This window comes from Natrix helvetica, assembly GCF_964273705.1.
Source record: "Natrix helvetica genome assembly, chromosome: 1".
NCBI classification, from domain to species: domain Eukaryota; kingdom Metazoa; phylum Chordata; class Lepidosauria; order Squamata; family Natricidae; genus Natrix; species Natrix helvetica.
Window position 1 is genome coordinate 301267318 of NC_138548.1, and position 23828 is coordinate 301291145.

At 33.1% G+C, this 23828-nt stretch overlaps 1 protein-coding gene across 8 annotated transcripts in view; it reads right to left on the minus strand.

Annotated features, from left to right (window-relative positions):
- Positions 1-23828, minus strand: part of PBRM1 (polybromo 1) — a 55322-nt gene that overhangs the window by 25630 nt on the left and 5864 nt on the right. For 3 of the 8 annotated variants that reach the window (XM_081935401.1, XM_081935399.1, XM_081935395.1), the window contains 19 exons: positions 20994-21149; positions 19184-19281; positions 18092-18239; positions 17528-17671; positions 17230-17346; positions 16054-16122; positions 15418-15516; positions 14776-14891; positions 13340-13435; positions 10293-10384; positions 9858-10074; positions 8972-9113; positions 8414-8511; positions 6540-6816; positions 5285-5390; positions 3258-3900; positions 2599-2810; positions 1251-1436; positions 317-474 (listed from right to left, as the gene is read on the minus strand). In XM_081935401.1, the coding sequence (XP_081791527.1) occupies positions 317-474; positions 1251-1436; positions 2599-2810; positions 3258-3900; positions 5285-5390; positions 6540-6816; positions 8414-8511; positions 8972-9113; positions 9858-10074; positions 10293-10384; positions 13340-13435; positions 14776-14891; positions 15418-15516; positions 16054-16122; positions 17230-17346; positions 17528-17671; positions 18092-18239; positions 19184-19281; positions 20994-21149 (3174 nt within the window). The remainder of the gene's footprint in view (positions 1-316; positions 475-1250; positions 1437-2598; positions 2811-3257; positions 3901-5284; positions 5391-6539; positions 6817-8413; positions 8512-8971; positions 9114-9857; positions 10075-10292; positions 10385-13339; positions 13436-14775; positions 14892-15417; positions 15517-16053; positions 16123-17229; positions 17347-17527; positions 17672-18091; positions 18240-19183; positions 19282-20993; positions 21150-23828) is intronic. The other 5 variants (XM_081935396.1, XM_081935400.1, XM_081935402.1 and 2 more) reach the window with 3 other exon arrangements.

Below are 23828 nucleotides of genomic sequence, written 5' to 3' on the forward strand. Positions count from 1 at the left end.
TGTTTTAGTTATTTAGAGGGATAAGGTTACATTCTGGAAACTTGAGCTAGTGTCCATTATCCTCTCTCTCTTCCTTCAAATAAACTATTTTTGCCCTAATCACTTGTGTCTTCTATAAATTAGACACTATTTACAGTTTACTTTCTATAGAGAGAGATACTATGACTCTCCAGATATTGCTAAATAACCCCAACACTGTCATGCTAGAAGGAATTGTAGGCAACGATGACAGGGCCAGTTTTCTTATTTGTTCCATTCCCAAATATAAGAGGCAAGCAGAAATTCAGTATTAATATAAGAGTTAGATTCTTCTCACCTTAACAAACATAACCACACATTTGCCTAGAATTTTGTTCACTGTAACTTTGTTGTAATAATCGCTTTTAAACACCTCCTTCTCCAAAAATTTTCTGGTGGCAAGATGGAATGTTTCATTTGGTCGATAAAACCAGCAACCGTATAACCATTTTTCCCCTAAAAACAAGAGAAAGTTTAGCACGCACAGACAATAAAGTTATAGTAAAAAACTATCATAATAATTTAAACTTTATATTAGACAATTATAGTGTTCTTCTGGTAGCTGTCTGAAGCTTTGTACAGAAGATATCTAGCCAATGAAATATATTGTTTTATGTCTGTTATCTTCAGAATTAATGCACTCAAAGCATTTGGATGAATTTGAAAAAAAGCAGACAACTTTTGAAGCCTGCACCCACCTTAAAAGAAATAACACTTAACTACATTTAATTTTATGAATGAATGAATGATATGACTTCCTGTGAAGGTACTCAAATTAAAAAAGGAGGTTATTGTTTATCAGTGATGCTAACGAGCATGGCAACAGGAAACTATACCAATCATTCAGAATTTGACAATAACAACCTCCTCTTCATACCAAAAGGGGAATATGAAATGAAATCAGGTGGAGTTGTCTCTCTGAACCACTCCAAAGGAATAAAAAATGAAGGCTCCGCTGATGCCCAGACAATGGTTTCTTGCTCTGAAATATTTCAAAATCCATCAACCTACTATGTTAACCTCATGACAGCGTCTTAACAATCATACAAGGAACTTTATTATTTGAATAGTGCCAGATATTCAAATTATAAAATTAGTGATGGAATCTGCTGTCCTTGGTTCTCTATGATTACATTTTAGTTATCTTTCGGAAATCAAAGCATATATACAGTATTTGCTTGGTTTTTTTTAAAAAAATCTTTAAAAGTTTTACGAAAACTAACACTCCTTACCATTTGAATCTTCCCACAATCGTTCTATGCAGACTATATGAGGTTGTAAATTAGCTTCTGCGGGTTCAACGTATACATAATCTCCAACATGGTACATGCTGTTCTTAAAGCTGCAATCTTGGCTGTATGTTCTGTGTAAATTAGATAGTCCCGATCCTCCAGAAGTATCTTCACTCTTTTCAGCTTCTTATTCAACATACAAGAAAGCACGGGAAATTATTTCTACTCAGTTTAAGGGATTACAGAACTCTTTACTTTGCAATATTTTGTGTGCTGCTTTTCGGGGTGCTGGATAGTCTTTCTTCTTGAAAAGCTTTATTCAACAAATTTCTTTTTATTTGTTTAGTATATTTATATCCTACTTTATATCTACAAACTCAAGATAATATGCATGGTGTGTGTGTGAGAGTGTGTGTGTGTGTGTGTGTTCTCATTTTATCCAAAGAGCTTTTTGAAGTAGATTGAGCTAATGATTAATAACTGTTTCAAAATCAATTTATGCTTAGTTGAGATTTAAGCACTGGACCCATATCCAACATTACTAGGCATCTTGGGCAACACAGGTAGTGTTCAACTTTCAACAGTTCACTTAGTGACCGTTTGAAGTTACAACGGGACTGAAAAAATGACTTATGGCCTTTTTTCACACTTATGACGGTTCCAGCATCTCCATGGTCACACGAGTTACATTTGGATGCTTGATAAATGACTCACATTTATGATGGTTGCAATGTCCTGGAGTCATGTCATCCTCTTTTGCAACGTTCTGATAAGCAAAGTCAGTGGGGAAACCAGATTCATTTAACGACTGTGTTACTAATTTAAGAACTGCCATAATTCACTTAACAAATGTGGTGAGAAAAGTAGTAAAATAAGGCAAAACTCATTTAACAATTTTCTCACTTAGCAACATAAATGTAACCATAATATAGAAGCTATATTAGTTATAAGCTGTAAGTTTATTATATAAGCTATAAAGCACAAATGTTGATGCTGACTTCCTCACTGACTGTCATATTCTTTCAAATATTTTTTTTAGGGAAGATTCTATTAAAAGTTTGAAAATATCTGCAGAATAATCTATATTCCATAATACTGTTTGCCTTACACTAAAAATTATATACATTGAAATTCTTGCTATCAAAATCTGAAGGTAAATGAGAGCTGAATTATAAAGACAGGATTTTTTTTAAAGAGACGCCCCTACATTTAAAATTAATTTATTATTCTTTATTCTACAGGGCCCATTTTGTAAATTATATTGATAATAGAAATCAATCTTTATCCAATCTCCCCTTATAAATGATTATACATCAATAGAAGTGTCATGATATACACATATAGTTACCTCTCTTCTCCTCTTCTCTTTTAAGTTTGTCCTCTTCCATTTCTTTGGGAAGTTTTTCTTTCTTCTCCTTTTCTACATCATTATGTAGATGTTTAGTAGTGTAGCTAAGGGCTGGTGATAACAGGATCTCACCATTTTTGCAGAGTTCATCACGGATTTTGATAAAGAACTGCTGAAGTTCCACAGCATCCTCATAAATCTCTGAATCCGTCCTTTAAGGAAAAGAATAATATGTAAAATGCTAACTTATAAAATGTAATAACGTGAGCATGAACACATTATAAATATTATTCGTATCTGCTGCCTTTCAGGTCCAGCTTTGGATGTAATGAGAAAGGTCAAAATGAAATGAAATAAAAAACCTACAATCTTAATAGTTTAAAAAAACATTTAAATTACTGAGGAACATCTAGAACTAAATGTATATATTATTTTAAGTGATAATACAGTAATCTAAATGTCACAAGAAAATTCCAATCAGAATGACAGTGTCTATTTTTTAATACATCGTGTAAAAACTTCAAAGGCCTTTAAAAAATTTTTTAAAATTCACAACCATTTATAAATCAATCATTTCCCACATCTTGCAAATGCTTTATTATAAAAAGGGCTTTTCTTTATTTTAGTCATAGTCACAGCAAAAGTAAAGTACTACTTACCGGTTCATTCTCCTTGCACGTTCCAGTACTTCAAACATATGCTCTTGGAACAAATCCAATCTTCTATAGCGGTTATTCTCTACATTTCTTCGTATGATGTCAAAAGTCAAAGGAGGCTTGTTTGGGAAACTGGGGTCAACAGCAGGAATTTCAGCTAAAGAGTCACTATAGCACCTCCCCTCATCATCCTGGTGACTCATTACAGAGACAAAAAGATTATGGATAAGTTCTTGGATCAGCAGAGTTACATTTGGGACATGAGAATCTTCATCCCCTTCTATATCTCTTCTAGTCTCAAGCAAAACTTTATGTAGCACAAGTGCATCTTTGTAAATCAAGGATTCAGGTTCATTGTAAGTGCAGGCATTATTAAACATCATTACAAAATCTTCAACCATAGAATCAATATCCTGATATTTGTTGGCCATCATGTGACTTCTTATTTTCTCCATATCAACCGGCTTTTTAATTGTCAGATAATAATCAGGAAGCTCTGACCGTGATGGAAGTCGTAGAAAAATAGCACTGAGTCTTCTACCTCGTTTATCTGTATAGTTCTTCACAGCTTCGTATACTTCATTAAGCTTCTGTTGCATTGGAGTCATATATTTTGATTTTTTAGGAGAGATGCCAGTTTTTCTACCTAGGGAGATAAAACTAAATTTTGCCATTTGCAACATTGGTTGCTCAAATATTAATAGGATTTCTGACCAGACAGATCTAACTGATAAGACTTTTTATACTTTTCAGCATACTTTTCCTCACAGTGGAATACATGACATGGTACATTCAAAGTAGTGGGAGAAAAATTATTACAAGGGTCACGTTAGTTTTGTCAAAAGTAAAAGGCATACTTGTTAGACATCACAATCACAGGAATTTAACAGATAATTATTGCCACATCTGGAGATTCTTCATTACATACAATTTTGTGACTGCACAAAAAAATAAGGTTAAAACTTATGTATGAGTCCTGTTTCATAAACATTAGAAACTTCTGGGTCATGGCACTGATCACTAAGTATAAAATGTAGTACTAATAGTTATCTCTGAATCATTAACAATTTATATTACTAATTAAAGCCATGTTTAGTATTAAAGGTTTACAGTAAATGCTATTAAAGCCAAGGATGATTCTAGAAAATTAAAACAAAACACAGTTGTAATAATAATTACTTCTTTATAAATATCATTTATAATGTATTTCCCTAAAATCTCAAAAGTACATTAGAGTCTTGCCTCATTTTAGGGCATTTTGCAAGTTTTCAAGGATTAGAATGGGAGCAGTTGGGTCTCTGGAAGACATCATTTATCTGAAATCTTAGAAGGCTGGATTATTGTCCATCATTGCCTTAATCTAACATTAGCTGTTAGAATGTCCTATGTCCCAGAAATCTAGCATATGAATTTAATACATGTAGTTTATTTGGATCAAATTATTAGGATCCTAATACTGTGATATTCACTATTATTAGGATCCTAATACTGCAAACGATTCACTATAATTGAGAAAGATTTATAAACAAACAAAAGATTAGCAAGCAAAAATTCAATATAATTGAGAAAGATTCATAAATAACAAAAAATGAATGAGTAATAATACTCATTTACTCAACAGCCATGGTGGTGCAATGGTTAGAATGCAGTATTGCAGGCTGACTTACTGCTCACTGCCAGGAGTTCAATTCTGACTGGCTCAAGATTGCCCCAGTCTTCCATTCTTCTAAGGTCAGGAAAATAGGACCCAGATTGTTGGAAACAATATACTGACTCGGTAAACTATTTAGAGGGGGCTATAAAGCACTATGAAATGGTATATAAGTCTAAGTGCTATTGTGTTGCTAATAGATATTATTACTCATTGATTTTTGTTTATGCATCTTTCTTTATTATATTTAAAAAGTAAGCAAAAGTTTTAGAGTATATTCAGTTTGTATTTTGAATAACCTATTTCAATAATTCAACAAGTTTTCTATCCACAGTATAAACATCAGCTATTCAAATGAAAATTCACCAGCATTACTTACTTAACTTTAATTTAGGGGAAGCAATCTCATCATCTTCAAGCAGAGGTCCCAATTCTTTTCTTTTTTCTTTAAGAATTTTCTCTAAAATATGAGCATCATTGTAAACCTATTAATCATCAAGAAAATAAAAATTAATTCATAATAAAAATGTATAAAGCAACAAATGTATATGTAAATATTATTTTTAACCATGTGAGCCTGGTGTTTTAGCTAGCATTGGTGTACATACCCATTAATGGCATAAACGGTAATGGCCAGAAGGCTGATTAATAAATATTTATAATATATTTAAGGATTAAAGTTATTCCTTAAATTGTACTAAGAAATTGGCAGCAGGTAGGCCCACTCTAGTCCCTAAATATAAATAAGAATAAGAATTTCTAGAATAAGTATGTATAATGTGAGAGGCCTTTTCTTAATTGAGATTTAGAGGCTCACTCCAAAATCTTATTTATCAGATTCTTATGTTCCATCTTCACATGTAATACTGATTATTTCATACCCTAAAGAATATAAAGTTACATATAATATAAAAAAGTAGGTAGGAACTTGTTTTAATCCTTTTGTTAAAATACCCAATGCCAGTACTGTAAAGCTGAATGATTCAGGACCAATGAGAAGAAAAACTAAATAGTCCATCGAATCTGATATTAATCTGCCTTTTAAAAAAGGATACCATTTAAAAGTTCATGCAGGTAAAATACTCAACTGCTTTGAAACTGCATTTTGATGCAGTACTTACCGTTGATTTGGTTCTCACCACACAAGCTAGAACTTGTTGGCGTCGGCTGTCTTGTGGACTCACTACATTATTCCTTATTGGAAAAATCTGCTTAGTACTCATCGTTTTTGGTACTCATTGCACCTCTCGGAACCAATTAATGAAGACTACCGAGGTACCACTGTAATCTATTATTTCTGTATCAGCATGATAAACTGATTATTATCAAGCAATAATTTGATTGCAAACTGTAATCTGATGCAATAGACTGAAAATTATTTCTAAAGGACTAAACAACCCTAGTAACTGGAACCATTTGTATCCTATCCTTTGCCAAAAAAAACCCAACCTCATTGTTAAGATGTTTAAAAAAGGCAGCTTCAAACAAAACCTACGCAAGGAGCCTACACAAGTATAAAAAATATTGTGAAATTCATATAATAAAACTCCAAGATTGGTTTTATTTATGGTAATTTACAGAGTAAGATAAGGGAAATATGGATAACTTTTAAAATATCTTTCCTTCAGATATACCTGAGAGCCTTCTTCATTATAATGCCTCGCATTTCGAAACATTAACCTCATGTCTTCTATCATAGCTTCTTCTCCAACATATTTGTCACTACGGATATTATATTCTATTATTTTTAAATCCATTGGCTCCAAAATAATTTTGTAATAATCTGGATAGTCTTTTTTGGAAGGTTTCACCATAAACAGCTCACACAGCCTTCGGCCTGTTCCAGGTTCTCGTGCTTCAAGAACAACATTATATAAGATTTTCATTCGCTGTTTCTTTATATTCTTCTTACTGTTCAGTTTAAAGAGAGAGAAAAAAACTATTTTAATCTTAGTCTATACAATCCGAATCATTTGTTATTTTCTTCCGTGGAAATCTATTTATTAAATTATATATTATCTAGAGTATGTATGCATGAATAAATGAATAAAGAAAGTAAAAAGGACTGACCCAGATTGGATGTTGCAAAGTAAAAAGGTCTAATGGAAAAAAGAAAGGACCAGAGATTTAATAGCTTAATAACCTCTAGTGAAATTTTATATTGTGTGACTTTCTTGACAAAGTTGATTAGATTTACATAGCCAATTTTTAGAGATGCAGGTTTATTTAAACAAAGCTTGCTGTTCTGATACATTAACCCAGAATAGCAATCTTAACATCGTATTTCTTTCTGGGAACAATTATCTTACTTTCTAATTACCTGAAATCATCACTCAGACTTTTAAGAAGCCTGAAGCATATAGTCAGTGAAGATCTAAGATTTTAAATTTAAGACTGAACAGGATTGCATCTAAATAACAATGATGAAATGGTTCTCAAGAATAAACAAAAAAGAACCCAGACAATTTTAGGAATCCTCCTGGATTCATAGCTTCTATCCTGAGAGCAGGTGGCAGCCATGCCCAGAAGGACAACTTCATTTTATCGGTCAATTGCACCCATTCCTGAAATGGGACATTCATAATCACTCATGCCATAATCATCTCCTAAGCAGATTCATTGTTATGCATTCTACACAGAGTTGCCCATGAAGGCCATCTGGAAACTGCAACAGTGGGCAATTATAGGCACACCTTGGTACTCCTTTTTTACACTTCTGCTCCACAAGCTACAGTGGTGCACTTTCCAGTGGAATTCAAGGTACTAGTTGTTCCCTAGAAGTCCCACTATTGCATAGGACATGGTTATTTGCAAAACCACCCCCTCTTATGGAACCAGTTGCACCATTTGCCAAACTTCCTCAGATCAGATTGTTCTGACCCTGTTGGCCTTTTGTAAAGGTCTCTGTTAATTGTTTTGTTTAGGTTTGTCCTCAGTGACCATTACTGGTTTTTCTTCATTCTTGACAATTTTTTTAAAAAATTGTTTTAATATGTTGTTAGCCACCCACAGTCACATTTGCGAGATTAGCAGCCACATACATCAATTTAAAGTTAAGTAAGTACAATTATTTGTAAGACTTTCATGGCTGCTTTGAAAACTGTTTGTGTGTGTGTGTGTGTGTTTGTGCACAGACAACACTTATATAGCAAATATGTTGTGCACATACAATTATGCAGGTTTAGCTTCTGAAGTAATTGTGGCAGATTCTCAAAGGACATAATTATGTTAATGTTTCTAGGAAAAGTGATTTGTTTGCGTCATTTTTTTTTAAAAAAAACCGAGGATCTCTTTCTAATACTTCTATAAATTACACTTCTCAGAATTATGTATTGTGTTTCAAAGTAAAGAGTATACAAAATTTCAAAAGGATATAGCAGACAATTAAACTATGCATTTTTTGTCTTAAAGACATTACTGATGAGATATTTGGTGAGAATAATTGAGAGTTAAAAAAACCTACTGTTGTCCCAAACACAGACATATACAGTATACTAGTAGCAAATACCTTTTTCTTTTTGAACTCCCAGCATCTGATGTGGCAGAAGATATCAAACTATCTCCATCCTCAATTTCATCTCTTCTAGCTAGTTCTTTCTTCTTTGCCTAAAATATAACCAATCATAGATCAAATTCACATCACTGAATATGCTGAAATGCATCAATATTAAACAGCTACATTCATTCTGCAAGGATAAAAATATCAGTTTCATGCATTGAGGAAAAGTTTCAAGTAAAGCATGTCTAGTTCATTTGTATCATGGGAAAACATTAAATATTGGACCTACCTAAATAAACCATTCTAGAAAAATGAATTAAGTGAAAACTTTATGCGTAAAAATACCGCCACACAATGATTTATTAGCGTTAACTACTGTAGGACCACTAAAAGTCCTTTTCTTGAGAAAATGTGTAAGATGAGGCTTATTTAAAAATAGGGAACATTTCCATTACTAAGTAGGGAAAAAAGATTTTTAAAGACAATAGTTTCTGCCAGTTTAGATAATTAATGAACCAAATGCTAACTCCTTTGAATATAAACCGCAGAAAAGAGTACAAATTTCACCTGCATAACCTGTTGCATTTTCAAAACTCTCTTATAAATGGCTGAGTTTGGAACATTATAACGCTTTGCATTTTCAAACATCAAGTTTAAATCGCATTCCAAATGGTCGAGGGTTTCGTATTCGTGATTCTTCAGTTTTGTTCTGTAGAAAAGACAATCTTTTATCACTGCTGCAAAAAATACTTTTTTTTTTGTAAAGCAGAATTTGGTACTTTAAAGTGCCCCCCAATTTTAGATTTAATTTCTACTTGAGGGTTAAGAGATACAAATTTTGCAAAATGATTTCTTCAGCACAAGAGAAAATAAATTACAAGCAACACTCTTTATTTGATATTACTAGGCTTGCAACAGACTTTAATACAAACTAAGAGAAGAAGTCAAGAGAGAAAGAGATGCTGAAAGAGTTCTGAAAGGCGTGGATGCCAATGCTTCATTTGCAAATGCCTACAAAATAAAAATCTGATTGGTTTTTCTAGTTATTAAACAACACTATTTTCCCTTATAATTACAACACGAATAAAGATAATAATGACTAAGGTAAAGAATTATTTAATTTAATTTTATTAGATAATTTTAAACTTATTACATTATTTTTTACAAATAATAATTTTTGCCCAAATGTTAATTTAATCCTAATTTCATATTCAATTTTCTTCTGTGTTTAAATTTTTAACAAGCTGAAAAATTCTGGGCATTTAGAATATTTATTGTTGGATTGTAAAAAAATAAATCAAACAAAAAATTGATAATTTTTTTTTGGAGTTGATGGTAATGGCAGTTAGTATCTTAGTATATATAAGAACTTTTTTTTTCCTTTCAGTTATTAAAACATCAAATTTGTAAAAATGAAACATAAAATATGTAAAAATGCAGAATAGCATTTTACCTGATCTGCTGCAATGAAATAGGCATTTTGATTTGTTGATAATAATCAGGATATTTTTTCTTTGAGGGCAAATGAAAAAAGGGTTCAGATATAAGTTGACCCTGGTTGTTTCGGCAGTTTCTAACTGTATCATAAAGTTGATAGAGAGGACTGGATGTATCCATAAATGAAGCAATGCTTTCAGCTTCAGATTCTCCTTCTTCATAACGTGCAGCAGCTAGGAATGACGAACGGAAATATATGCTGTTACTATATTTTTCTCCTTTCCCTGTTCATATGTTCTAAATTGACTAGAGCACCAAAGTGAGAATTGGATTTAATAATTTCGATTCATAAAAAGACGTTTGAGTGTATATCTCATATTTTTAAACAAATTCTAATATCAAAGAAAAAAAAATTCTTAGCAGATATGAATAGTGTTTCTTCAATTCTTACCAGCTAAAACAGCATCTTCATCACTTTCAGATCCATATTGCAGTGTCATGGTTATTGCTGATAAACGATCGCCTTGGACAGCTCTTTTGTTACTGTGAATTTTTAAGGGAAAGACAGGTAATAAATGAAAAACCCCTTACGATGGGAGTATATGCATCTACATTTAAAATAGTAGCTATGCTGGCACAGTATAACAAATACAGGTAGTACTGAAGGTTAGCTCTTCCTATGAATTTTTAAATTATTATTATAAACACAGAATCTCTATGCTGGGCTTTACAGGAGCTAATGCAAGATTCTTTTGACTCTCCAGAAGTCTCTTGCAAGTTTAACATACTGTAAAATGGTGGGTTCCCAAGAGGGAGGGGGTGTATTTCATAGTAGTAAGAGGCAACTCAGTCAAGATATTATGTGTGAGACAAAGACGGTGAAGACAGCCCCTCCCTAATAATTTACAATGCAGATAGAGTACTCAATCTGGCAAGATTATATCTATGCATGTGAAACAATAGAGACTTAGCTTGGAAGAATCATGATGTGTCTTCCTTGGCTTTGGGCCTGACATGTGCCAAATTTTATAAGTTAAAAATGAAGACATTTTCATTTTATGTAAGGTTGAAAGCCAGATGAGAAAATAATACACTAGCTTTTGGGGCAGTATTCTTAAGTGCTATTGCTAGACTACCTTAAAGGAAAATAAGTGTATTTGATATTACATGCTACAAACTCAATATTTCAACATAGCTATAGTGTAGGTCAATCCTTTTCTTCCTAGAGAGGTACGAAAGAAGAACAAAAAAAAAAAAAGTTGACAGATTGTTTCATGAGAGATACGTAGACATGGGTATTTTTCTTTGGTCTTTGAGAGAAATGTGTACTTTCTATTGAGTTAGTTAAAAAGGGGGAGCACTGAAAGGGAATTCTACTGAGAAAGTAAATGCATTAGATTTAGATGAACATTCCCTTTTTCTTGAACAATGAGGAAAAGGAAAGGAGAGCCTGGACATTCTTACCTGAATAATATACCTGGTTTACATTGTAGGAGAATCATGTTAGTATCTATTTGGCAATTCTGTACTGTTTCTTACATTATGGAACTTCAGTTTGTTAACTCTAACCAAAATCATAAACCTGATGTTTTCAAATATATTGTGCTTTATTTTAAGCAACAATTAAAACAATTAACTTTTATGTTTTATGAATTCTTTTATAAATACTGTATCTTTATATGACAATTAATGCAATAACTGCTGCATTGTCACGCAACAGACAAAATAATTGTTGCTGTTTAGAACTAACAAGTGAATGGCAGACGTATTACATGATTTCCCCCCCCCTAGGATCCCATCTGCCACCTGTAATTTATTATATTAAGGGTGCCTATAATAAATTTAACAATGTTCATTTGGTTAATTTACTAATTGATGGAACATGGCAACTCTGATTTCAAACTAAGGCATATAATCCATCATCCTCTTATCTTTTGGGTTCAGTGAGCTGGCTAGCAAGACAATTAAACAATCTGACTGATGCACTACAGTCCCCCTAATTTCTCCAATACTGGTTCTTTACACTGACTGAGTCAGTATCAAGCTGGGCTTGTTCAAATTCAGGAGACACAACTACATCAATCCCTTGCAGGGAAACATTTCATGTTTAAATTTGATATGACCTTTTCTATAACACAACCAATAGGTGTTTATTGCACATATTCCTCATCTCTTCCGGCTGTCAGGAAAGTTCCAGAGAATACAGATGATAGTAATTAAAGAAAAGACAATTTGAAGAGAGCACTATTTGGCTTTTCGATTATAATTTTAAAATCCAGATCTACCAACAAAACAAATAAGCAAGTAAACAAACAACAATTGGAGCAATTGGGAGTTCTCAAGCTACATGACTCCTGATCAGAATTTTGGGAGCTGGTCCATATATCTGAAAGATACCTAGAAGCTGGTACTGATGCACCTTCCCTTGTGGGTGGCGTGACAGAGAGCTCATTCAGAATATTTAAAAGAAACTGAGGCCTTTAATATATGAACCATGCATCCATCTATTATTTAACACATTTATATAGCCACCCATCATACATTAAACTCTGGGCAGCTCCTAGCTAGCAATTATAATTTTGATAATAAAGCAACATGTTCTTCTTGTTGTTGTTAGTTGCGAAGTCGTGTCTGACCCATTGCAACCCCATGGACAATGTTCCTCCAGGCCTTCATATCCTCTACCACCCCCTGGAGTCCATTTAAGCTCACGCCTACTGCTTCAGTGACTCCATCCAGCCACCTCATTCTCTGTTGTCCCCTTCTTCTTTTGCCCTCAGTCTTCCCCAGCGTTAGGCTCTTCTCTAGTGAGTCCTTCCTTCTCATTAAGGTGGCCAAAGCACTTGAGTTTCATCTTCAGGATCTAATCTTCTAAATAGTTAGGGTTGATCTCCTCTAGGACTCACCAGTTTGATCGCCTTGCAGTCCAAGGGATTCGCCGGAGTCTTCTCCAGCACCATAGTTTAAAGGCCATCCCATTGTGGTTATCAGGGATGTTAAGCTCATTCTTATATAGTTCTTCTGTGTAATTTTGCCATTTCTTCTTAATCTCTTCTGCCTCTGTTAGGTCCCTACCATTTGGGTCCTTTATCATGCCCATCTTTGCATGAAACATTCCCTTCATATCTCCAATTTTCTTGAAGAAAATTTTCTCTGGTCTCCCTATTCCATTGTTTTTTTCCTATTTCTTTGCACTGTTCATTTAAGAAGGCATTCTTATCTCTTCTAGCTATTCTCTGGAATTCTGCATTCAATTGGGTGTATCTTTCTCTTTCTCCCTCGCCTTTCACTTCCCTTCTAATACATGTCCATTAAAACCACATATAGTTTTAAAAAACTTCCATCAAAGTTACCAAATGAGGCCATACTTCTTGCTTTTTAAAATAAATGCTTACTTTTTGCTACATACATATAAAACTAACAAATAATATTTAAGGGGTAAACCCACCCGCTGAAAAGATTAACTGATTGAACTATAGCTAAATACTAAGGACTCACCGGTAATATTTATTAGCAGTATTTCTTTCATCAACAACACTGCCTTTACCCTGTGAGGAAGGACTTGTTAGCTTGGAAGCAGTCAGATTTGCAGTCCTTTATGGAGAAAAAATAAGCCACAGAGAGTGAAAAGAAGAAATCCATCAAAAAGCCAAGTTAATACACAATTAAGATTCAGCTCTTTTATATACGTTGCACTAAACAGGTAAATATATGGTTGAATGTTACTAAGGATTGTAAAATCAGTACACTTTAGGCACAATAATAGGGCTAATTTTTAAAGTTAAATTATTCCATCTATTGGAAGTAAATCCAATTGATTTCAGAGTCAAGTATGCATGGACAAACAGTAGTCTCAGTTTTAAACACTATGTTATTTTAACTCCAGAGAAAATGCACATCCAATTGCAAATATATATTAAATAAAAGCACTCTTGACATTGGGATGTTTTGGACTAAGTTATTAAAGAAAAAAGATAAAAAACACCTTGAGATCAATTTTAAAACAAATTATGCAGTACAGAAATAAAAAACCAGCTATTTCACAGTTCATAATAAAGCATAAAGATAAAAGCTAGGGAACAATTTTTTATGTATTCAAATCTGTTCAACAATTAGGAAGAATACTAAATTCCAGGTTATATAACATACAAAACATAAAACACTCCCCTCTCCAAAGGATAGAAAAAAACTCAAGTAGAAAATCCCAATATATAAAGTAAATTATGTTTTCCAATTCTAAATTTTCTGGATTTGAGGCCTAAACTTTGCATCTTTATTTTTTTTCTGATCTCATTCATAATGTAACCTAATAAACTCAACTTTGACTACATAATATAAACCAGTATTTCTCAATCTCAGTAAATGTTAAGATGTATTAACTTTAATTCCCAGAATTACCCAGCCAGTATATAGATATAGAATATATGGGAAATATAGACATAAATTCACTAAGAAAGTTGAAGCCTATGAAAAGAGGATTAAGAGTGTGTAAAGCATTACAGACATGCATTGCAACATAGGAGAGCACAAGCAAATTATTAAAACAACCATATTGTCTGACAGGCTTCTGCAATGTGCTACTCCTATACATTGCAAATACACTTTATTTGAATGCTATGTGTAGTCCTAATAATAGGAAGATTTAATATTCCATGATTCCTAATTTTTTAAAAAAATCTAAACTAAGAAATAGTAACACAGATCTTCACTATCCTGAACTGTAGATTAAATTCTTCAAATTAAGAAGCATGTGATGTCATGTCTGCTTAATATAATCTTAAATCAGATCTTGTATCAGATCATAATACTGTGACATATTCTTTAATAGACATTTTAAAGAACTTCACTATTTCTCCACAATTGTGCTACAGATAATTTTAATATTTAACACATAAAAGTTAAAATCTTAATTAAAAAAAAGAAAATATCAATACCTTTCTATATTTCTATTCTGCTTACAATACCTGACTCGGAGACTTGATTTAGTTAGTTCTGAATGCTCAATTTCTGCTTTTTTCATATTAAATATTTTCTTTATTGCATTTGCATCCTGTTAAAGGAAGTAAAAAAGGAATCTTTAAATGAAGTTTAAAAAAGAATATTCTGCAAGGATAGACTGATACAGTAAGTTATCTTGTTTCCACTATGTCCATATATCTTATATATATATAGCATACTAAGCCTGTTATATGCCTCCAGGTTGGCTTGATTACAGACAAAAGTATGCTGGCTTGCAAAGTAGTCTCTAGATTAGAAATCAAAATAACAAACAAGTTTGGGCTAAAACTAGATTTTGATTCAACTTGTGACATATTGGCCAAACATTTCTAAATATTGACCTTATTGTTAGCATGTAATGCTGCAAATTACATGGACTCTATTAAAGTTGGTACGATTCATTGGTAAAAAATGTTATGTGAAAGCCATAATCATATTTATGTATATTTAAAAAATAAGGTCCACTATCATTTAATTTCATTTAATCCATACAGTGTGTAAAATGTATTCTTAAATTGCAACTGGAATCAAAGTTTTATCTTGTTTTCTACATTAACCAAATAATTATTTTAACCAACCTTGAATACTTGAGATCCTGGTTCATTATAAGTTTTGGCATTTTTAACTAATAGATCTATATCCTTGGTCATTGCATGAATGCTTTTATAGCTCCCATTCTACAAGTAAAAGCAGATTAAAAAATTGAAAGTTTGTTTTGTATGTAATATGTAGGATTTAAAACTTTGCTCTCTGAACTTCAGTGTTTTTCTGTCGTTTACATAACTATACAAACATTATGATAAATATATAATTAGAAACAAAACTACATAAAATTAATGTTACCATACAAATAAAAAGAACAAAAATAAACAATTTAAGAAAAATGTCACTAATAGTCTCTAAATAAGTTCTTTCAGAAAACAAGAAAACAATGGTAGGAAAAAAATCTCTTAAACTAATTTTGTCCTAAGTTTTGTAAATTTTTACAAAAGGTCAGTAGGTTAATCCATACCAATAGATTAAACATTTCCATGATTTATAAATATAATTTTAAAACTCAGTACATTAAAAGTTATAATTAATCTAAGAAATCTGAAACTTGAAAACAAACATATTGCTTTAAATTTTATTACTCCAAACATCTCTTTTCAAAACTGCTTCACCATCTGGATATTCACTGTGTTCAAGGCAATACAGCCAAATTTATACTGCACCTGTATCCGCTGAGCGATGGTCTTCAAATCTATGGGCTCTTTAATTATTGCATAATAATCAGGATATTGCTGAAAATTCAAAAAAATAATAATCCAAGTGATGCCATGTGAAATTTGACATTGATCAATTAACTATTCTACGTCCTGCAGAGCTTTTCTATCTGAACTTCACCAGTTAGTATCAGTGACATACATAATCTTTGTACAGTGGTTTTCCACCACTGGTGTTAGGATTATGCTTTTTGATGCACATACATTGTTTGTTTACCAGTTACCACAACACACACTTAGCAGTTAAGTTCTCCAGGCATTGGAAGATCACTATCAAAATACTAATCATGTTTTCTGCAGTCGTTTTGCCCTGTATTCAAAGGAAGGCTTCCTTAGTATGATTCAGAAGGCCCCCTTGCCATGCAGACTTTAGAGTCTGTGTAAGATTTGAAACTGGAGGGTGGGTTGGTGATTGGAGGCTTCCTAGGAGATGTCAATTAATTCGTTGCTGGGAAAGGCACTGCCTAATATTGAATTTGGGAAGCCCAGAGAACCCTAACATATTCAGCAAATTAGGGCTAGCTCTATACCTAGCTCTATAAATCTGCAAGTTTCTACTTTGTTATTGTGATTCTTTCTTTTCTTTGTCTCTGTCTCTCTCTATCTATCTCAGGCATTATCTGAGGACTGCTTCAGTCCAGCTATTTTTTAAAAAATCAAAAAAAGAAAAGCTAAAACAAAAGAGAAAGAAAAAGGAAAATGATACATATATGTTACATGTACAGTTAAAATGGACATATTACAGCATAGTTTTAGACTAAGAATCAAAAGAGATCTTATTTACTTGGAAGAAGTTGGAAGTTATTCTTTGAAAATATTTTCATTTTCCTTTCTTTAGTCTTTATATCTTCTCGTTACTTTATGTTGGTTTTTTTATCTATATGCTTATAAAATTTCATAAAATTAAGAAATGTTAAAAAATGAAAAAAAGAAAGAAAGCATGCAATAGGAAAATGGTGTTTGCAGAGTCCCCCCCCAATGAAATGGTTTTCCTATTTTCTGTCTCAATTCAAGCTGTGCTTTTTATATTCATGTTCAGATTTCACTTCTGCTAATAACTTTGTACCGAAATTGTTTCAATAAAGTGTATTATTATTATAATTATTATTAGGTATTGTTACTTACCACTTTAGAGGGAAGCTTCTGAAAAAGTTCACTAATAAGGTGGCCTGATGGATTTGTAGCTACAACTACTGCTTCAAGAAGTTGTTCAAGAATTTCTTTTAAATAACCTGGAGAAGACTGATACAAACATAATCCTATAATGCAATTTGCATAATGGAGTAGGAGTAAATGTAAATATTAAAAAAAATGTGACTAATACATTTATGCATACTTTGGCTTGGCCACAGTTAATACAATTACAATGGGTATTGTACTGAATGAGTTAAACTTATCAGCAAGTAGCAAATTTTATACTTACTATTTCAGAAATAGTCCCTTGATTGTCATGGCCTTCATCCTCATCTTCATCTTCGTCAGCCTCTCCCTTCTGAACAAATTCATTTTTTGTCCGTAGATATAAATCCCATAATTTGCAGGCAGCCTTATATTCAGGAGAATCTGGCTGTGTAACAGAATCAAAACAATATTCTATGTTTTTAAATCAACAAGTAAACAAGGATACTTTTAATTAAAATAGGAAAGGTGGTTTGGCGGCACTTGTTTCATCTCTCAGTGGCTCCATAATCTAAGTAGATGTTTGTCGCTAAAACGTTTTACATTTAATCATTCTTAATAAGTGAAGTATATATACATATAGGATTTCCTAAATCCTAAATATATATTTTAAGGAAATCACAATTATAGTATTAATAGCAGATAAAATATGTCATTAATTATATTGCAAATGAAAATAAAGGCTATTTTGTCTAATTATCAGCTTTTGAGAGGCTTGAAATGATCTTTTTACACCTATTTACTTAACTCGTATATAAATCAGCACTAGAAAATATAACCCATGACTTTTAAAACAAAGGACTATTACCTTATAATAGGATTTTGCATTATTAAACAGCAGTTGGAAGTCAGCAGTTAAGACGTTCACATCATCATATTCCTCCATTTTTAACTTTTGTTGGATCTTCATTAAATCAATAGGCTGGGATACTACTTCATAGTAATCTGGCTGATTTCTGTTGTAATAACATATTATTAGGCAATTAAGAAAAAAATTCACAGTGCCTCGCAACAGGTGTTAAAATATATACTCTAGATTATTCTACTCAAAAGCTAGAATAGTTTTGCCAATTATATCAACAGTTACATCAGCATAATAACAAAATAATTGATTTCTGACATCAGCACTGTTCCCTGAGCTATTTTTATTACAGGAAGTCCTCATTTAACAACTAGGAGTGCCAACCTCACCGCTAAGTGACACAGTTAAGTAAAACATCATGTTATTAACAATCTAACAACCTTATTTCTGCCACAGTTGCTGAATAAAGTCTTCCCTAAGTCATCACATGACCGTGTCTTCAAATTTTACAGCTGGTTTCTCCACTGACTCTGCTTGCTGAAAACTGGCTGTGAAGGATGCATATGGCACTTATATGGCCACAGGACACTATAATGATTGAAAATTTCTGCCAGTAGCCAAGTTCCCAATTCTCGATCATGTAATTGCTGGCATGCTGCAATGGTCGTTAAGTTTAAGGAATGGTTGTAAAGATACCAAGGAAAATTTCCTGCATCTCATTTCCTTCCTAAAACTTGCAGAAGCCTCCTGCAAGACTTTCCAGAATTCTCATAAGAGGTATGACATATGAAAAGAGGGCTCTATCATTAGTAATTTTTCACCTAACGTATCTTCATGTATTATTGTTTTTATAATCCATACTGCTGTTGAAATGTAACAACTAAATCAGTTCCTTCTATTTATGAAGTAAAGTAACTTGATCATCCAAATACAAATAAAACATAAATACTAGGAGTACATCTAACGTCTTCTTTTGAACCAAGTACAAAACAGGTTGGTTGAAGTTTGAAACACTTCTAAAATGCCCCAAATAGCAGTTTTGCACTTACACTAAAATACACACATTGGATTACTTATCAATCAACATTTCAAGTTTACCGTCTTTTGGGGGCCCTAATGAAAAGTTCACATAAAAGCCTTCCTTGTTCATCTTTGTAATCTCTGATTGTGTTGTATAATTCATGGCAAACAGCAATCTAAAATAGTAGGGCAACAGAAAAAAATAAAAGTACATTTGCAGTGATGTTGAGTATCTGTATAACACTATACTTCTAATATTCAAAACATTTCATGCATCATGCAGCGTTTTTCCTTTTTAGATATGAGCCAGCAAGAACAAGGGACAATACCACGTAACATTTTATAAAATACTGGTGCCATAGGAGAGATGGGATACATTACTATTTGCTTTCAGAAAAAAATAAATTTAAAGAAAATATGTTTTTAATGACATCTTCACCTGATTAAAATTTACTTTGAAAATTTAAGAAAGTGCTGTGTGTGTGTCTACGTATTTCAGGTAATTTTGTTATAAATGGAACCATATGCTATGACCTCTAAGAAACCGAGATTTTCTTAATTTGGTCAGTTTGGCAAATTGGAAAAGGAACCATCAAATGAGCTAACACAGAGTCGTGACCATAGCTAAGCATGGTGAAACCTTAACAACCTTTTTTCTTTTATTGCTTTCCAATTCATTTCTGAAGGAGTCTTAAGTCATCCTTAGCAATTTCATTGTCAAAGCTGCATTTGATAGGCTCCCTAAACCATCAACAAGGTGCCATTTCAATTCTGTGCAGAAAATAAGCAATTATAACAGCCAAAAACAACCAAACCAAACTAAACAAAACAAAGAAGTCCTATTTTATTAATATGAGGATATGCTGGGGAAAAAGGGATTTTATTTGTCTGTGAACATGTTAAACAATTTATATACAAATAAAATCCATTTACTAAAGGAAATCTAAAGGAGAAAAACCTACTTTACAGGAAATAGGCTTCCACCTTTTGCAAGCTTATGTGCCAAAACAAAGTTTGCTCAGTATGGGGTGGGGAGTCTGCACTCCCAAAATGGCCGGGGGCAATTTTTCTTAACTTATTGTTTTATATTATTATTTAAAATAAGGTTCATCATTATTTTATAATAAAACAAAATATTTCTGATACTAAAAATACTCCTAAAAAATAATCAACACCCTTTTTAAAAAAATCAGCAGACACCCCTATGACACTGAGAAAAATCAGCCTAATATAAGAAGGTGGTTAGAAGATTTTAAAAATCTTAAATGGGGAAGTTTTCACCTATTACTTCCCTCAACTGCACTAACCTCCCACCCCACCACCACATCAAAGTCTGAATACTCTGACCTCAACAACCCTGGAAAAGCTGTCAACTTCAAAGAAGACGGTGAGTTGAATCACTTATAAACAGCAAATAAATGTACAGGAAGTCCTCATTTACAACTCCAACACAATTAGGACTGGCCATTTGGTTGTTAAACAAAGCCGTCACTACATGAAATATGTCTGTACTTACACTCTCACTTCAATTTTTCTTTGCTTTACAAACCTGCTGCTAAACAAATGTAAGCATCCTGAAATAGCAATAGCAATAACATTTAGACTTATATACCTTTTCACAGTGCTTTACAGCCCTCTCTAAGCAGTTTACAGAGTCAGCATATTGCCTCCAACAATCTGGGTCCTGTTATGTTAAAATGCAAAATATTCTGATGCTTCATTGTTCTCCAATATGTATGCATATCATTCTAATTTAAAGGGACAATATTTTTAAAGCCCCAAGAAGTTAAAAGAACAAAGAGTTTAACAACTGCTTTCTAGTGATACAATAGACTGTTGCTTTTACACAGTGACTAGGCTAGAAAGATAGACATGTAAGGGTATTTACAGGATCAACTGTTGGGAGGTTGGAGAGTCTTCTCCGCTTCCTACTTGGACCTGGTGTGTTTGTGGAATGGTGACCATCATCAAAATCTCCTCCACTGGCACTGCTAGAAGGAGAAGTAGCCCTTCGCCTCTTTGAGCTCATGGAATCCAACTTCTTCTATAATGAAGAAAAACGTTCTTAAACTTGGAAGGTTTCAAACAAAGAAAACATAAGATAACAAGACAGCAAATCCTAATCAATCTACAATTCAATTATTTGAAATAACTTACAGGTATCAGTGTGTCTTTGGTACGCTGTGTATTTTGAAAAAATGTGGCTATTCTGATAAACCTATTCACACAATGGCTGCCAGTGTGAGCATGGCTAACTAAGAACAATGATGAGACACACTGATAAGGATCTATTCCCACTCCCTCCAGCTGCCTATAGGGCATTTTTTGCATACAATTTTGTGGGCTTGGAACATTTCTGTATAGCTTCTTTAGATTCACTTTAAACCCCATAATTCTGGGGAAATGCCCATGCTGTGTGGGGAATAGAGACTAGTTTGGGAAAGGCTGATATAACCTATATTAGGATATTAATGGTTTTACTGTGAAGAAATCGTTGTATTAGCCAAGCCCCTTGATGACAAAATTATAACAAAATAAATGGTTTTCTGAAGGGACTGAAACATTTCTTAAAGAAACATTACCATAGCTATTTGGCTGATATGTAGCAAGCATAAACAATTGTAATTTATTTTACTGTGTGTGTGTGTGTTTAAAAAATCTAGACATCAAGACATACATACATACATACATACATACATACATACATACATACATACATACACAAATCTCCTTTTGGCCACCTGGCAACTTTCAAGGTAATTAAGCAAAAATCAATTACAACCAAAATCTGTTTTGTGCCAACACCAAAGACCGAAAGTATTTGCTCCAATTGTGACTAAGGAATGAACATTCAATTACAAGTGAATCATGTATTAGTTGCTAAATTTAAACGTACAATAATTACAGAGACTATGTAATTACTATGATCATATTTCTCATGGACTATATTCAATATAAGAGCAACTTGTGTGCCAAAGTACTTTCATTCGTTATATTTTTAAAAAGTATGTAGTTATGCTAAGCATGGTTTGGAAGTAGGCATGCAAATTTTATGACATAAAAGCTACTGTGATTTGTGCAATAGTGACATGAAGTGTCCTAAGAGAAAAAGTGAAAGGATCTAAATTATTATTGCAAAACAATTTGTTTGCTAAGCTAGAAGTAAATGCTTCTGTCAAAAGAATAAAGTGATATTATACAATTGGTTTAATACATTAATGTGGACATATATTAAGTACCGAAAACAAAATATAAAAGAATCCTTAAAGTAAATGTCCTTATATTTTGCCAGTACAGCACTTCTTCAATGTAATTCTCATCAATCAGTTAGAGCTTTCCAAAAGGGGAAAAAAAAACTTTTTGCACTTTGCAAACCTCCCAAAAATGGCCCCGTTTTTTTTAAAAGGCATGAATAGCCTGGGGGGGGGGGCTTGAAGAGTGCTCCTGGGGAGGGTGAGAGAGCCAAAAACAAGCAAAAAGCGGCCCGTTTTTCGCGAAAACAGGCCCATTTTTTGTCAAAAAAAAATGGCATGCATAGTTTTATGGAGGCTTATAGAGTGCTGCTGGGGGCTGGGGGCGGGGGCAAAAAGGCCCGTCTTTTGCTCATTTCTGCCCTCCCCAGCCCCCAGGAGCTCTCTGAAAGCCTCCATAAGGGTATGCATGGCCATTTTGGGGAAGGGGTGGGGCTTCGGGAGGCAAAAAATGCTGTATTTAATGTATAAGACGCACCCAGATTTTCAGCCTCTTTTTTGAGGAAAAAGGGTGCGTCTTATACTCTGAAAAATACGGTTGTGGATCTGAGCTGAAAAAGCTGAATCTTAAACCTGAAATTCACACAGTACAAATGCAGACTAAGAAATTATCATGATGTGAACTGATAACTTGTTTGCAATTTTAGTGTGAAGTGATTCATAAACCTTCTAAAATTTCCTACTCAGTTAAAAGCAGAAAAATGTGTTTGCACATATGTTTTTATGTTTTATATGTTTTATTGTACGCCGCCCCGAGTCCTTTTTGGAGAGGGAGCGGCTAATAAATTAAAAATTATTATTATTATTATTAAATAACATTAAAAACCTCTTATTATCCCAGTCAACTTCTTTTAACAAATTTAAGAATGTAAGATTACTATAGTAAGAAACAAATAGGGAACCATATTTTCCAATTACTTTATTTACAGAAATATATTTTAAGAATATATATTTAAGGTAAAGGTTCCCCTCGCACACATGTGCTAGTCGTTCCTGACTCTAGGGGGCAGTGCTCATCTGTTTCAAAGCCGAAGAGCCAGCGGAGTCTGAAGATCTCTCTGTGATCATGTGGCTGGCATGACTAAATGCCAAAGGTGCACAGAGCATTGTTACCTTCCCATCAAAGGTGGTTCCTATTTTTCTACTTGCATTTTTACATGCTTTCAAACTGCTAGGCTGGCAGAAGCTGAGACAAGTAATGGGAGCTCACTCCGTTATGCGGCGCTAGGGATTGGAACCGCCGTACTGCCGACCTTTCTGAATGAATATATGTTTAGTCTAATGTGTTTAGACTAAACATATTGTGTTAATACATTTGCACCTCATATCTGATAACCAAATGTACAAATTCATGATACACATGAAAAACATGACATTTACAAATACAGGTAATCCCCCACTTACAACAATTTGTTTAGTGACCATTCAAAGTTACAATGGGCACTGAAAAAAGTGACTTATGACTGTTTTTC